This window comes from Lates calcarifer, linkage group LG16_LG22 (assembly GCF_001640805.2).
Source record: "Lates calcarifer isolate ASB-BC8 linkage group LG16_LG22, TLL_Latcal_v3, whole genome shotgun sequence".
NCBI lineage: Eukaryota > Metazoa > Chordata > Actinopteri > Centropomidae > Lates > Lates calcarifer.
Genome location: NC_066848.1, coordinates 969,315 through 987,024, shown reverse-complemented (window position 1 = coordinate 987,024; position 17,710 = coordinate 969,315). Strand labels below are relative to the sequence as shown.

The following is a 17,710-nucleotide window of genomic DNA, read 5'->3' as shown; positions in this document are numbered from 1 at the left end:
TACTGCAGACGCCATTCTGGATTCTGATACTGTCGCTGCCCTGAGACGAGGTCCGTTCAGTCGATTCAGCCGGCCTCCAGATTCCTCAGGCTCAGACAAATAACGTTCGGTCAAACAGATGAAAAAATAGACCTGCTGCTCTCAATGAAAAAAACATTTAGACAGTCTGCTAAGAATAAAAACACTGTCACATCCACTACTGTAACTATAAAAATAACCACAATTGTCAAGATACTTTGTCTCTGAAGCCAATGACACATAATACGCCTGTGGCCAATATGAGTGTGCTTATTTCAACAGCAGTGTACATTTTACAGCCTGAAAATACTTTTATATCAATACATAATGCTGAGCTGTAGTTTCTATTTTGTAGTTTAAAGTTATTGTCGAACTGTGTGACACTAAGATCAATCTTCTGTTTAATTTAATCTCCTACTTTTTCATCCTAGGGTGTGAAATGTGTGTAGGCAGACACACTGCAGCAATTCTTCTGCTAACTCATTCTACATGAATCATCGTGCACATAGGTCCAGTAAAAATAATCTTACTCTGCTTAATTAAACATATTTTCAATCCAGTATATCTATGAAAATATGAGCATACGCAGTGTCAGATTTGATGCAGTATATAATCAGTATGAGACAGAAAAATGTGCCAGCCTCATCCGTTTCACACAGATTCTTCACACACTGAGGGTTTCTGTGGTGGGAACCCATGATGAAGCGGCAGAAGCTGGATTCAGTGTCCTGACCAGAGAACAGTGATGGGCTTTGTTCCGGCTTTGCTCCCATGGGACCCAGTTTGGCTGATGGTAATGGGCTTGTGTCCATATGGGGCGATTCAGGCCATCATCCAACATACAGGGAGCCTCCATTAAGAGGACACTATCTTGGGCTATAGAGGAAAATCCCATTAAAAGCCTTTTCCTCAGAGAATTAATAAAGTTGCTGATGTGTTTTGTGCTGATAAGTATTAGGATGGAGCACCTACTGAGGTTTAGGAAGCTGCAGTGCTAAAAAATGGCCTGGATGTAAGATTATAGAAGGGGGAAAATGGAATTGCATTTGTGGCTCTCAGAGCTTTGAAAAATCACAGTTTAAGGAGCATTCCACAGATTTTACACATAAAGATAAACTCTCCACAATATCCTATACAGGAAGACAGTGCTGCAGCACACCTTACTGTCTTCTAACTGAGTGTGTCATGTGACTGTTTTGGTCACAACAACACAACAACCCTGAGACTGCAGAGCCTTCAGGAACATTCAGGTCAGCAGTGTGGGCAGACTTCAGTTTACCCCCCACCATCACACACACACACACACACACACACACCACACACACACACACACACAGTGCATTACAAGAGGGATCTAACAAAAAGTAGCTGTTGGTTGCATTGTGGGAAATGTAGTGATCCAGCTTTTTTGGAGTTTGATCCATACCAGGAACTAAAAGTCAGGACATCTTCACCTCTGCTGCACAAAGTCCTGCAACTTTATGAAAACTCAGCAGTAAATTGTTGGAGTGTATATCAAGAAATCCAACAGCAGAGAGTTTCCAGAAACAGTACATTTGAAATAATCCACAGAGCAGGCTGTGGAAGGTTTTCACTGGAGCTACCAAAAGAAACATATAGCTCCTATATGAAAACTGTGTTCTGAGGTATTGACTTGCTGTTGGATTTTTATCCACACCAGCACCGTGGCTCCAGGGACGTCACTGTCAGTTTGTCAGACGGCCAGTGCAACACTTTGGTCTAATCTGAGACGTATCGATGACTCGTGGCTGGAAATGTTAGCATGTTAACAGGCTAAATTAAGATCGTGGTAAAGATTTTACCTGCTACACATCAGCCTCTTAGCATTGTCACTGTAAGCATGTTAGCACGCTGATGTTAGCATTTAGCTCAAAGCACCACTGTACAAAATGCAGCTGCTGGCATCGCTGTAGAAACTTTAAAATACTGTGAGCTATGAAATTCCTTTCACCTCCATTGCTCTGGGGTGGAGGCAGAAAAATGCCTCAAAACCAGGACAAATTAAACCTAAATTATCTGCATGGTTGGACCCCACCAGTGGTAAAGAAGAAAATATGTTTCATTTGGATAAACTAACTCTTAAGAAAAAAAACCTTGCTCTGGGATCACTGTGTTTCCTTTCCTGACACAAGAGGTCTGTTTGTCGAAGCACACTGAGTCCACAGCTGCAGCAGGAGTGATGCAAACACATACACATGCGTTATTAAGCATGTCAATCAGCCGCCAATTCACCACAACCCTCAGATCCAGTCAGTCAGCCAGCCGTGCAGGCAGGCAGTCAGTCAGTCGACCGGGCCAGACCGGAGAACAGCTGGCCGCCACTTTCAACTCACTCAGGCTACCTGGCTTGGCATCAACCGCTAGCGACAGACACATCTCTGCCAAATGCTGCATGTGGCAGGACGGATGGACAGGCTGTACCCAGAGAGGGAGGTGAAGGAAGGGATAGGCCACGCAAACTGCTGCTCCGAGAGGTCAGCCATGATAAACCTTTGGCTGAGTGTCCTCAAAAGCCTCGCAATCATCTCTCCATCACTCCAGTGGAGCTGAGGGGATGAGGTTTAATGGCACTAATAAGGCCCGGGGAGACAGGTGACATCATCCTGTAAGTCAACCGGCGACACAGACACCCAAAAAAGAGCCCAAGAGGAGCAGAAATGATTCCACTGACATTATTCCAATCGGAGTTTAACTGTCAAGCAGTCAGGGAGACAGGGGCCAAACTGACTGTAATAATATTCAAAGCAGTCACTGATGTAGCTTGTGTGTGTGAGATTGATGTGTGAGTGAGAGTGTGCATGCGTACATCTGAGGATGATTGACTGAAAGGGAGCGAGTTATCAAGCCGTCTCTGATTTCCTCATCATCGGCCGACGTCAGTGTCACCATCAGGTAGAAAAGCAGCGATCACTGGGCCGGACGGAGGTGAAAGCAATCAATAGCTGACTGGAGGGGGGCAGGCTGGAGAGAGCCGGGGCAGCCATCATAGGAGCTCATCACCAGGCTGCTCGCATACAGCCCTCTGGGACGCTGCACATGTTGAGAGATTCATCGACATGGACTCGGTGCAGTCAGTCGCACTGTCTCAGCTCCCTGATCTCACTCTGCATCAGGCCTCTATATGATGATATATATTATCCCTTTTAAGACATTTACTGCTGCAGCTGAGGTTAAGCACAAGCGCTGAAAGGTGAAAACCACTGGCAAGACTCCTGCAGGGTGAACCCCCTGACAAGGATCTCCTAACTCCCACCATGCCCCCCTGTGCCTCACCCCGCTACAGAGCCACACCACTCCTGTGATGACAGCTATTAAGACTCTGGGGAGGACAAAACAGTTAAGAGAGCTTGATTTAAGTACTCACAGTTTTTCCAGGGCAGCCAAGCCATAGAAGGAGCCGTTCCTCAGCAGGGAGATCTTGTTGTTACTCAGGTTTCTGTTTAGGAGCAAAAGATATGAGAGAGCAGATGAGGTGAGCATGCAGAACGAGTGAAGGGAGACACATTTGTAAATATCACAAAAATGAAGCTGCAGGAAATTACTTATTCAAATGTCTGATAAATTGTTTATCCGCTGACTGTCAATATGTTGGCAAGAGATAAGGATTTATGTCTGATGAGATTGCGGCTGTAAATTACTCATCCCTGGCCACGTTTCTGTCTTGTTTATGGCCGTTCGTGGTTAAGGCAGGTAATGATCCAAGCCAACCCCCGTCCTCCGCTCCTCCATGTCAAAATATCAGCCTAATAGAAAAGCTTAAAGAAACGCCGCTTCAGCACAATTCAATCATCCATTGCTCACATCACAACAGCAAACAAATCAATGAAACGCACCACAGGGATCTTTAAGTGATGAATTAATATTCATAGGCGATGCAGCGCCTCCATTTTGATTATTTCAGTGACAGTCTTCACCGCGTCTCCTTTTTTCTTTTTTTTGGATGAATTATGTTTGTGCTGAACGGTGGAATGAGAAACTATATGTTCTTCAGGTGATGCATTTGTCTGACACACACACACACACACACACACACACACACACACACATACAAAATCTTGTCACATTATTCAACACACTGGACCTTGGGACTTGAGCTTTCCCTCAGACCTTAACACACAGACAAGAATACAATCACACACCTACACCTGTATTACTATACATGTGAGGTCTTTCTGTTGATAGTTGTTATTCACCTACTCTGTGGTTCACTTTAACCTTTAACACTTAGACTTAATCCTACTCAAAACATGAACCTTGTAAATTAGGACGACAAACTTTAGCTTAACAGGAGCGCAACAACACTAAACCACACACACACTGTACACTACAGTACAGTGTGTGTGTGGTTTAGGTAGAAAAAAAATCCCACAGTGACTTGTTAGACTGCAGCCTGTGTTTCAGACATGGGATCAAATCTGCTCATCGAGCCAGCTGATAACTGATAACCAAACCACACTAAGACATAAGTATGTTAGAGCCAGTTACTGCTAGAAACACAACACAACAGTAGCACAGTGAAACACAGCAGAGATGAGAACGATGTGACTGGTTATAGGAAGACACATTTACTGGCTATGCCTTCAATAAATTAAAGAATAAATAAGATAAAATAAAATAGTGCAGTCATAAATGACTAAATCAGCTTCTGGAGGTGATGGGTGAAATTAGAGCAGGTGTTTTCATGGCAGAGCTGTGTCTGTGTTGTTCTGTCTGAGCTGATCTCACAGGTTTAAAGTCAGCAGGGCTCAGGTGGAAACAGGTGACATCACATACTTCTGTACTCCAATCTGTATTTAACAATTTATGTCCGTTAAATTGTGATGACAGCTGTGTGGCTGCTTCTCACATTGCCGTCTCACTGACAAGTAAATCTAATCAAACCTCGCAGATGGAGGGACAATCTCACAGACTCACAGAGATTTAGAGGTTTTAAAGCCGTAATAATAAACACCTAAGGATGTTGTTTTCTAACTTTAAAGCTGCACTGATTAATATTTCTATATCAACAGTGGTGTGTGTGTTTCAGCACCTTCTAACATGACCCCAACTCTTACTGTTTCTATTAAAGAAACACTGTACACTATCCAGCAATGTAATGCAGGTTTAACTATGCTTATTGTTGACTAAATAATCCTGATTTATATTCTTAAAGAAAACCAACGTTTCAGGGCCTTTCTAGACTGAATGCTTGGATCAAAATACCTTTTCCATTTTAATCTTTATGATAGTAGTTAGTAGTAGTGGTAGTATGGGGTCTCCAATTACTAGATGTTTTGGAGGCGTTTAAAAAAACATGCTGAACTCCTGACAGCCACTTTTAAGAAGTCAAAAACTGCTGGTCTAAATCTGAAATCTCTTTCCTCTCCTCACACACACACACGCAGTTTTATAAGCCACAGTACAACAGTGTGAGCGGCTAATGATTTATATTGCGGTTATTCTACAGCCCAGTTTAAATACACCTTGAACGGTGTTTCTGGATTTCATATCTGCTAAAATATTGATTTCTCCAGCCAGCTCTTAAATCATCCACTGCAGGGCTGCTCTGTCTCTGTGATGCTTCTGCCTGAGCCCTTCTTTGCATGTGTGATTTTGCGTATCTCCTGTCAGCATATGACCCCACACACACACACACACACACACACACACCTGCACAAGGTCATTTCCTTCTATCACCCTCCCATCTTCTAACAAGGTGGGTTCTGGGAGTGATTGGCCGGGTTTAGAGAGAGAGGGGTAATTGGGATGTGTCACCGGTCTCCTCTGTGACGACAGAGCGCTCGTTATGGCTGCAGGGAACGTATACTCAATTTTAACCCTAGGATTAAGCAGTGGGATCCCACAATGCATTGTGCTGAACAGGCAAATTGCTTGGCCAAACTGCTAGGGAGCAGAGCGGAAGTGTGTGCACTGAAAATATCACAGTGGAGACTCACACGCTGCACAAACTGACACACACAAAAACAAAAAAAGGGAGCTACACATTTGATCGATTAGGACACAAGAATGTATGAAACTCTACTGGACAAAGCTAACAAGAAAAAATAAAGCACATTCTGCATTTGAGCCTGTATAATTTGTTTATGCATATTCTTAGGGGAAAGTACCTCTCTCTCCCCAGAGTGATAACAGTTGTCTTGGCAGGAAAAGCAGAAATGAAGACAGGAAGTTCCCTCTCAGCCAAAGGCCAGGATGGACACAAACTTGTGTCAGCAGATTCATGTCAACATCCAAGATTATATTTACATTTTGGGCTTTTCCCAAACGGGGGGAATTGAAAAGAGGGGGGTACAGGTGCCAGACAAAATCAGCAGAGCCTACACAAGAGACATTGAATACACACTACTGTGCCTATTAAGTTTTTCATTGTCGTCCAGCACACCTGCAGTTTATAGTGATAACAGAGGCACGTTTATCACTGGAAATTAGCAGCAGTTTATTAATCAGTGGGTCGCCAGTTTCATACAGAGGGAAACAAAAGGAGGCTTTTCATTTCCTGTAAACAGCCTGTGGATTTTATCAGGTGAAATGAAAACTGCATTAGCTTTAGCCAAGGGAAGCTAATGCTAGGTTAGGTAATGTTTTCATTAACTACTACATGGCTACTGTGCTTCTTATTTATTTATTAATAATATAGAGAGTCATTATCACAATATATATTTTTACTATAACGTAACCGTATATTGTTAGCTAATAACGCACCTTTTAACTTCAGAAATAAGGCCAGGTTACTACCACAGGAGGTAAGCTAGTTAGCCAGACATGCTAATGTTTGCATTTACTCTCTAATCCGTTCTTACACATTTGCTCTTGTGTTTTTACTTTTGGAAAAGTGATAATAAAGACATCATACTAAAAACTGCGCAGCCCTGGTAACGTAAATATTACTGAAATCAAGTATTTAATGTAAATTTGTTTTGTTCGTTTGTTATCATACACACTACTATGCTAGCCAAACCAACGTTAGTTTAGCCTGCTAGCCTAGCTAGTTATAAGATCAACAATAGCTCGTTTGTCCAGTGATATTAGACTATTTTATTCATATATTATTAGAGCATTTTTGTCCTTTCTTTCTTTCTTTTTGTTTTTGCCACTGTTGGAGCCTAATGTACAGATTTTAGCAAGTGAACAGGCCCAGTTTCAGTTGCTATCGGGCAATCACCACTCAGGGGGCGGAGTTTAGTGAACGTTGAGCCAAACAGGTGGAAGCGTGTAAAATTCACCTCCTCTGTTTTCCACATATCAATCAGTGTACCTAAGCTGTGTGGGAATGGATAAGATTTACAGGCAGGCAAAGTGAGTACGCAACAATTCATATGGATTTTTATTGTTGTTGATCCAGACATCAATATTGTACTGCGGTTCTGTCAGTTTGGATTCATCTTGACACAGAGCTCTCTGAGAGCAGAGAACTGCAGCAGATATAAGCCAACACGGAGTCAGCTGGACGTGAAGAGAAAGTACTTGGAAGACTGAACGGGTCAATCGCACAATATTTCACACACAGATTTATTGAAAAATAACCAAAGCCCTCATAATAGTTTCAGTTTCAGAGGCCAACTGGAGTTTATTCTTTTATTTCCAGGGCCTTACTCTAAACACCAACACTTCAAGCTCTGGAAAACAGCAGCAGCTCCTTTTAAAGCCACGTAGGGATGGAGTGATGAGTGAAAGCAGTCAACACTGAGATCATGGGATACCAATGCTGTCGCTGTGTTTTGTCCCATGTCTCTTCTGTTCCCCAGACCGCTACACCTCCCTCTGTGGACGGACGCCCCACTCAGGGACAGGCAGCCTCTGTTTGTGCAAACTCAAGCGTGTCCTGTGCTGTGTAATGCTGCCTGTGTGTGTGTGTGTGTGTGTCTGCTGGTCGACCTCTGCATGCCTATCTCAGGCCTCTGCGTAACGTCCAGGAAATCACAGGAAAAACAGAATTGAACATTATGTAAACAGCCCATGACAAACTTCTGGAGCAACCGTCCAGCTCTATTTACATTATCAATTATGTTCTCCATGGATAAGCTGCTTTCAATGAGGGAGGGGATTCAGTATTGTCTCTGTGGGCTGCAGCAAATGGTCTATGTCATTGCTTACTCTGTTCCTATGCCAGCCATAGCCAGGCGTGTACAGTATATCTAGTAAATGCTGCACTTTCACAATTCTCCCACAAAGCAGAGGGTGTTTTTTGTGTGAATTTTGTGGGCTCAAAATTACAGGTTAAAGTACTGAAAAGGGTTGAGAGTTCATTTTCTTCCCATAACATCCAATAAGCATTTACAAGAGTCAAACTTAAGACGAACCTTTGTAAGCAATACAATAATTCATCTTCATTTTAAAAATCTTATTATAGTAATTAGTCAAACAAAAAATTCATCTGGGATGGGATGGGAAGCGTCATCAGCCTGTTACTATAACAGCAGCAGTTTTAACAGGCACGCAGAACTCTGCAAACACCCGACACCAGAGCAGAGCGGGGAAACAAAAACCAGTTGCACTCCCAGGTGAAGTAACAGAAACTGTTCACGTGAAATTATTTTGACAGAGCGACGGCTAATGGGAAAAGTCCAACCCCAGGCCGGCCAACAGTGTAACTCTATCACTCACTCCGTCATGGACATTCATGTTTATAGGGCCGGCCCTGCTGTTGTGGTCCAGCCAAAAATACTTAACATTTTCTGTTTGCAGCTTCTCCAGTGTGAGGATCTGCTGCACTGTTCAGGACACACTCTGAGCTGCTGGTTGAACAAAACACACAGTCTGACCTCAGGCTCTTGTGATGAGTATTTTTCATTATTTTCTGATATTTTAGAGACACAGTAATCAGCAAATTCATCAATAATGAAAATCGTTTATAGATGCAGCCCGAATCTAATAATTCCAAAGTTAGGGTTTGACTCAGTCCTCCGGCTCTGAGGCCGCTGAATCCATATCAACTCTTCCCTTAAAACAGGAGCTCTGGCTTTCATTCTCCATCCGCACCACAGCTGGGATATTTCTGTGAGGTCCAGCTAAAAGTCACCGCTCTAGAAACTAGCCAGGCTGCCGTGCACCAGAGACGTATTATTATAGGAGAACAGAAACAAAAATAGCCTCAGCAGATGCCATCTAACGCACCAATCATGAGGACCAAGTGGAGTAAAGATCACAATGTGAACTATTACAAACATGTGGATCCGCTGGCCTCGAGGTTTCTGGCCACTTCTCTTCATAAAGCCAAACCCTCTGTTATTTTAGAAGATCGAGTTACTAGACACAGCAAACCAAAATAACATATTTCATATCTACTAACATTGAACTTGGCTGGGAAACAGACACTGCTGCAGGGTTACCTACAGCTGTACGTATGAACAGAACTTCACATGGTCTCTAGGCGATGCCACCTGGGACGTCACCTTTCAGAGCAGAGACCAGGGGTGGAAAGAGGACTGGGAAACTGTACTCAAGTAAAAATACTGTTATTTTATTTTTAAATGTACTCAGCTATAAGAGAACCAGAGGACATCTTTAGGCTGCTGAAAGCACACTGTGCATTTTATAGAGAGGTGTTGATTGAACTGTACGATCATTTTGGAGGATGCCACGTGTGCTGCTGTCGAGCTGTTTCTGTCAGTATCAAACCCTCATGTTGTCGCTGTGAGTCTCAAACACTGCACTCTGCTCTAAATCCAACTCTGCTCGTTCATTCTCAGCAAAATCTAACCAGTCCACTCAGCCTCTCTCGTCTCATCCGAGTTTTCAAGCACTGAGCTGAATGAGCTCTGCAGTCACAGCAGGGATGATCAAAAACAGCAGAACACCTCACTGATGCTAGTCACAGCTGAAGGATTTTAACATTTAGTGTAACCAGACCCAACATGCACCTGTTGCAACACTGCAGGTGTGTTTGATTTGGGACACTTGCCGTAGCCGCCGGGTGGTGCATTAAATCAGCAGCTTCGTCTCTGCTGCAGCTGCTGATTTGGCCTCTTTTTTCCATTTGCTGCTTTCTCACACAGTTAATCATAGCTGTGACTTTTTACTCTAACAATTTTAACTTCAAATGTAGCAAAGTCAAACACTTGTGTTAAGAAAATATGAGGGTATGAGTGGAATTAGATTTTTGAAAATACTCCAAAAAATTATAAGTACATAGAAAAACTTCCACACTCGACAGAGAAAAAATGTGCAACACGTACTGTAGTGTTTAAGAATAGAACAAGATTTAGTCATCAATAGAGACATTATTACTGAGAAGATTAGGAGCTTTATCGACCTGCACTGCTTCTCACATTGTGTGCCACCACAGAGCTCACAGCAACATCCTGCTGACAGGAAGTGACTGGGCATATTGGAAATGTAGTCCTGAACAGAGTTTGGTAGAGTTGGAGTCTAACACTAATGAATCTCTTAGTGAACCTTTTATCTCCTCACTCCTTTCTATCATCAGGCCGATGAAGAAACCATGAACATAATGTTTAGCCAGTGCTGACTCTTCCCCCACTGGAATTACAAACATCACTGGCTGATTAACATTAATTCTGTGAGTAAGTTGTTGAAATGCCACAATGAAGCATTTGGCTGTTGACTGGTTAAAGATACCCCTTAGAGTTTAAACAACTAGCAGCCCTCTGCAGCAATAGAAGAAGGAGACTTCAAGCTCAAACGAGCAGCTCAAGACGACTGATGAGTGATCATCATTTCAAGTCGTCAGAATCTCCTTGTTATCTTTGTTTATATCAACTTCAACTTCTTATTTTCATATCAATATTTCATATCTAATGCTGGTCCTCCCATGTTGTTGTAACCTTAACCTAACAGGCCTCAAGTCAATCCTCAAATTCTCTGTATTTATATCTTTAATGACTCACAAATGTTGTATGAACCTGATCAGAACCTGATCAGATTCCAGTCAATAAAATGCAATCAAGCCCCAACCCTGCTCCTGAATTTCTTAAAGAAATGAAAGTGTAATCACACACACACGTCACGACTTCATATACACAAACACTGTGACCCCTGGATTCAGCACACAGCATGCATGTGCACACAGACAGTCGTGTGCAGGAACACACCACCATCAGTGCTGATAAAGGTGTGCTGAGGCTCCGGTGTGACGGGCAGAAGAGCTGATATGCTCTCCACTGTGAACAGAAGCGGCACACATCAGGGTTTTAATCACCTTGTTTTACAATGAGTCAGAAAACAGGGAAAAGACAACATGCTTCTACGCTGGCCTCCTCTGCTCTCTCAAATTTATGACCCTTTAAGTAACATCAGTATTTACTCAGCGGTGCAGGGAGGAGGCAGGGAGAGCAGAGCAGAGAATTATCCTTGGCCGACGCCATATTTATCTTTACCTAATATTTTTAGATGGTAAGTCTGGGTTTCGACATATTCTTGGTTTTTTGAGACTATAACACAATTTACAGACTCGTCTCTCCCCCAGCAGTCATGAACTCTCCATCAGTGAATCATTATTGTCTAAAGCAGAACTGATCAGCTGTTTCTTTGAAGCACGCCACATGAACGGTAGTTAGAGCTTTCCAGACAGCCAATCTGAGGGCCAGCAGACCTGCACAATCTCTGACTGATGTATCAATACAAGTCTACAGATGCCTGGAATAACCTTGACAAAACACTGATCATTTGCTGGTGAATCACAGCTACATATTAGGGAGACGGCAGCTTCGAGCACAGAGCATCGTTACGCCTCGGCCCTGACCGCACCGATCCTGAACACACAGATAACACAGATGTTCTTGGCTTTAGCTATCGCAGAGGGGAAAGTGCTGGGGATCTAAAAGTATAACACCCTCTGGGGCTGATATTGGAGAGTGCACTCATCTAAAGATGAACCTTTTGCCTTTTTTAAATCTTCCATATCAGTGGAGATAAGCATGAGAGGAGCTCACAGAGAGTCAGAGAGAGAAAGTGACTGGCATGACTCCTCACAGCCTGAGATGTTAGATGCAACATATTTTATCAGGGTCATTTTGGTCACATCTCTTTAGATTAACAGCCAGATCTCTATGACATATCATTTAAGGCATTTTACACTCTGAAAGTCTCAATGCTGTGCTCGCTCATGGGGTTTGTAAGTGAGGTAATGCACAGGAGAATATGGACGGGCTATGTGTGCATGTCAATGAAATATTCATGCAGAAGTACTCAGAACTCTGAAGAGGGTAGAGCACAAACAGCACCTCGGCAGACAAGAAAAAAGCCCCCGAGGAATAACAGCAAGGGAAAATAAGAGAGGGAGTGAATAAGAGGGGGGGTATACAGAATTATATTTATAGCAGTACAAAAAATAAGATGAGAGAATGCAGGAATCCATTTTGGGAAAAGAAACAAGAAAATAAAAAGTGTGCTCTGACATGACACATTTGTTCACTCTGATCAATACAACCTCTGACCCTTCTGATCACAGCACACAGTGATAGTCCAAATGACAGACAGCTACTCTACAGCCATGCTTCCTGTGGTGTCTCGTGGGTCTCTCTCCACACTGGCATGATGACTGACATGTTCTTGTAGTGGTTTAGAGTCAGCTGCAGCTTCATCCTGATCACTTCCCTCTAGACACCACAAACAGCCCCTCCTGTCTGTCTCTGAGAGGACGATGATGATGATGAGGGGGACCCACAGATCAGGCTACTTTATGCCAAACACCTCCAGATTGCTCTGTACAGACAACTGCCTCGTTTTCTCTCCTCAATGTTCTGTCAGTGAACATACATAATCAGAGAAGATCATTTCAGCAGCTGAAAGTACAGCACATCTCTCTCTCTGCACAGTGATTCAGATAAAAATAACTAAGTTACCGCCTCATGGTTTAATGCCTCCATCAACCAGTCCAGCTGCAGTTAAAATGTGTTTGATGCAGTTACAGTGACCTTGACCTTTGACCTCCAAATTGTAATCAGTACATCCTTGAACATCTTTGCCAAAGTTGTAGTGATTTCTTCAAGGTGTTGCTGAGATATTGCACTCACAAGGCCAAAAAAGTTTCTCGAATGTGAAAATGTTCTGTAATTTTCATCACAGGAATGAAAAAATCAGCTAATTAATGTTTTGATGCAAAGTTGTTAGCAAACATTACCAGTTGTTGGAAAAAGGAACAGATGTCTGACCTCACACACACACAGCCCCACTACAAATTAGTCAAGAAGCAGCAACAACACAGCTGGAGCAATGAAACAAGCAGATCAGCACGATGACGCTGAATTTAACTGTACCAAGGGGCATAAAGTTAAACCTGCAGTAACTGCTGTTGGCCACTTGGGGAAAGCAGAAACAAGATGTGGACATAAAACTTATTAGCTTTCATTTAGAGCTGTGTCCCAGGTAAGTCCAGTGCTCTCTCTGTTTTAACTCTAACTTTTTGGCCTCCAGCAACTCAAACATCCAACTCTTCAGCTCTTAACTGCTAACTCTGTCTCTCTGCCTGCTGTGGACAAAAATGACATGAGTGGTGAGGGTGAACCTAACCAGTAACACAGGACAGCACCGCTTAAAAGTTCTGTGCCTGCAACATTTACACAATTGTAGAAAAAAAACACTCCTACACACACACACACACACACTGGGCTACACTCAGCAGGTAAGAATAAATAGTCAGAAAAATATGCAAATGCACTGCGACCCGGGTCTGGTTGCAACACAACAGCTCAGCAAGAGGCCAAACAGCAGCAGCTGTAAAACAAACTTTCTCTGTTTTCAGTTCTGTACGTGCACAGTGTGTATGTCTCTGCATGCAGTGTCCAGCAGTGAAGAGCCTCTGAGGCTCAGTTACAATCAGCTGTGACTGCGTGACAAGCACCTCCCCATCCAGACAATCAGTCTGTAGCAGTCACATCATCTCCATCAGCCTCAGTCTCGGCTATCAAGTGACGTTTTACCAAACACTTCCCATCCCCACTTTCCCAGCATCCTCTCTGTCATTCCCTCTACTCCTCAAACAGCTCTTTCACTGCCTCTCCATGTCCCGTCTTCACTCTATTCCCTTGTCTCTTCCACAATCTGTCCCCCCTCTCCCCTGGACAAGCAGCGCGTCCTCCTGTTAGGAGCGCTGCCTGACACCGGTGTCGGCCACAATCTCAGCAGAGGGAAAGGTGCCTCTGCTGCAGGAACGATTACACTGATAGGTCCCAAGGTCAGTGGAGCTGTCCCCTGCACCTTCCCACCCCAATAGAGGAGGTGTTAACTGAGGGCGTTGTACTGACACACTCCTGCATTGGGTTTATTTTCATCTCTGATTTATGTTAATGTTCTTTCAGTTGTTTTTTGGCATTTGTAAGGTGCTGCATTATTGCAGGGTTTGCTCCTCATTAACTTTAATAGATACAATAATAAAAGGCAAAAAGAAGAGCAACAAAGCCCAGTCTGTGTCTTTAATTAGAGGTGGCATTTGGATCTGGGTTAGTCTACTGTGACGCACTGTGCTCGAGTTGTCATTGAGGAAATGGCTCTGCAAGGAGCTCATTGTCTACCAAGAAGGTAGGATGAGGAGAAAATGAAGAGAGCACGCGAGGAGACATTTGGGAGATTTGTTGGGCAGTTTACAGGGGGACATCGGTATGTGCATACTTCCCTTGACATATCTGTTTATTTGCACAGCACATCTAAACAAAAGAGCGAGCAGGGAGGCCACTTCAGCCTGACAAAGGTCACACTTCCTAACGCAGGAAAACTGCTTCCTGGCCAGCTAGACCTCGGCTGTAGGATTTAGTTCACCAAGGAATAGGACTGAGTGAGGAACTGGCTGATTTGTACTGGTCCACTCATAACACAGCTTTCACACTACGTCCAAATTCTCAAGTGAGCTGAGGAAAAAAGGTGTCATTCTCCGCAAGAATCCAAAAGATGAAGTCTTATTTAGCGATGTAGAACACTTTAAAAATCAAACTTTGTTAGTATCTACATTAGTACCGAGCTACAGGAGAGCCCCCCCTCTGACGCATGTTGAAAACAAAACAAAGCCTTTAACCATTCTCCACTTAAAGGAACAAAAGCACCCCTGCCTACACGGAAGCAAACACCACTCCAAATAAATTGCAGTAAGCAAAGTGCTACCATTAATCAACTGGCACTCGTAGCTCAGAATGAGTGGTCGGCTGTAACTTGTCAAGGGCCTTTACATTTAGTATTTGCTTTTACACTGTGAAGGCAGACCTCAAGTTTCCAAGAATAAAACAGTCTATTAATCTAGCAATCTGTGCACCTGAGGAGGGGGGGGGGGGTATCAACCTCTTGAGTGTTTGAAGTGCTGTTTCATCTATGAGAGAGGCACATCTGAATACTAACGGAGGTTTCTCAAAGTCCCTGTCGAAGCGCAAAATTTATGTTTGAATAACTTTAAGTACAATGCAAATGATATCCCTACAGAGCGCGGTGAAAGGCACAAGATTCCAGCAGATGTGAAAAGTGTAACAGCACAGGTGCCTTTCTTTGCCAGTCAGGACTTTGCAACAGTTTACAAGGACTAGCTGCTGCTGCCAACCATCGGACAGTATTAACAGTATCATCATCTCTCTGTATAATAGGAAAGAACTGGCCGGTCCTCACCAACAAGAAGAGAACTGCTGTACACACTGAGTTTAGTTTATGATGTCTATGACTGAAGCTGCCTCTGTTCAACAGGTCATCAGAGACCTCTGATCATTTCCTCTGCATTCCCACTAAATAAAGAACTTTATGAAGGTCTGAGCCCACTGAATCTGAAACGGTTTACAGATGTGTGTCATTGTTGATGCTGTATGTATGTATCTGATTACATAAAGGTTATAATAATAATAACCCTTTTCAGCATTTAAAAAATCTTTTGACTCTCATTAATCATTTATTCTGTAAAAATCAAAGAGTAAAAACTTGGAAATGTCTTTGACACGTTATAAGAGCAAAGCTGACATAAAATGTTTCAGTTTTCTAAAAGTGACTTTAACAGTTTTAAACTCAAAGATACTTGATTTAAAATTAGATGGAAAAAGCAGTAAATTCTCACATTTCTGAGGCTGGAAGCAGAAAAATATTTAGCTCTTTAGCTTTAAATGAAATGACCTAAATAATGAATTGATTACCAGAGTTGCAGCTGATTAATTTTCTGTTGATCAGCCAGTGGTTAAATATCAACTCAGAGACTAAATCATAATCAAAAGTACATCATTTATGTTGTATAATGAAGCTCTATTTAGAGGCTCTTTATTTTGAATAGTGGAGAACACATGCCTGTTTACAAGGAGCTCCTCGTCATGTTATACCATGACCACAGCATCAGCCAGGTCTACAGGTCATTCTTATTCATAATGTATTCGTTTTATTTCCTCAGGAATTTACTGTCACTTTACATTATGTGTCTGAGGTTAATTTCCCTCTGCTTTTTTGAGGTGTATTCACAGGTGAATGATACTGTGATGTTTTATAATGTCATATTTCTCTGGGATAATATACGATAAGATTTACTCAAATGTTGGTTTTTGGTAAAGTTTTAAAACTCCTTTTCTCTGTCGAAGCTGTTTAACCCTGTGGAATCAACTCAGGTCCCCTCGCTAGGATTTAAGGATCTCTATGGGCCCTTTAGGGAGCTCTCTCCAGGACCCACCTGGAGAAAACCTCTGTCCAGTCCTGAGGAAACTGATGTGCGTTCAGGTATGAGACTGTGGGTGAGACCTACTTACAGGGAGACTGTTGTGTTGGGTACGAAGCTGGGCTGCAGGGTGTCCATCAAGTCCACATCATCACACACCACTTTGACTCGGACGTGCTGCCTGCTCAGCTCCTTGGACCTTTCAGCCGAGCAGTGACAGCTGTCAACGATCAGGTCGGGACAGTTTCTGTTGCTCAGGCCGGACCCCCACAGCCCGACGACCACGCACAGTAAACTCAGCGCCCTCATACTGGACCCGGATTCTTCTTTTTCTGGTTTTAATCTAAACACACGCTCCTTTCAAGTTATGTCCTCCCAGCTTCTGTGACAAGTCGGGACCATTTCACATCGCCTTCCGTTCCAGTGAAGTCCAGCCTGAGCTCCAGCTGCAGTCCAGATCTCATGCCCTGCTGCTCACCTGCTGCGCTCCCAGCAGCTCCAAACTTTCGCCGTTACTTTTGCGATTAAAAGCGGAAGTAACGTGAAAGCTCGGGGGGGTGAAACGCTGCATCTTGCAGCTCTCTGTCTCCGGACTGTCCTCTGAGCTGCGGCGTGCGGAGGGGAAACTTCCAGCGGCGGGCTTCCAAAGTCCGGATCAAATCTTACTGCGACACGTTCTTTCCAAGAAGCAGCGTGGACCAAAGAAAAAAGTTGCCCCTCATGATCCGCTTCCAGTCCTCCTCCGGTCCGAGCTGCCGCGCGCCGCGCTGTCATTCACTCTCATCATGCACTTCTTGCGACCTTGGACTTGTTGCGCATGTTAGTGTCCAGAAAGTCCCTCCCCGCCGAGTCCTGACAGGCTCCCGCGTGGGCTCCTAAACTTTTCACATCCCAAACAGAAAAACGAGGCCACAGACAAACATCTGATAACATCTAATATCAATAAATCACAGTTTCCTTTTATTCCTTTCACATCATTGTTGAATCATTTCCTCTGAAGCAGCAGTGAAGGGGTGAGGGTGAGGGTGGGGGGTCTGATCCAAACTGTGATCAGTGGGTGAAATAACAATCAGATTAAACTATTTCTCCTCTGTGCCACCTCCGAGG

At 43.4% G+C, this 17,710-nt stretch overlaps 1 protein-coding gene across 1 annotated transcript in view; it reads right to left on the bottom strand.

The window, feature by feature from the left end:
- The window catches only part of LOC108890399 (adhesion G protein-coupled receptor A3), a 131,796-nt gene extending 114,398 nt beyond the window's left edge, over positions 1 to 17,398 (bottom strand). Inside the window, 2 exon segments of the mRNA XM_051076685.1 lie at positions 3,404 to 3,475; positions 16,695 to 17,398. Of these exon segments, the coding sequence (XP_050932642.1) occupies positions 3,404 to 3,475; positions 16,695 to 16,912 (290 nt within the window). The 5' untranslated portion in view covers positions 16,913 to 17,398.
- Positions 17,399 to 17,710: the final 312 nt, after the last annotated feature.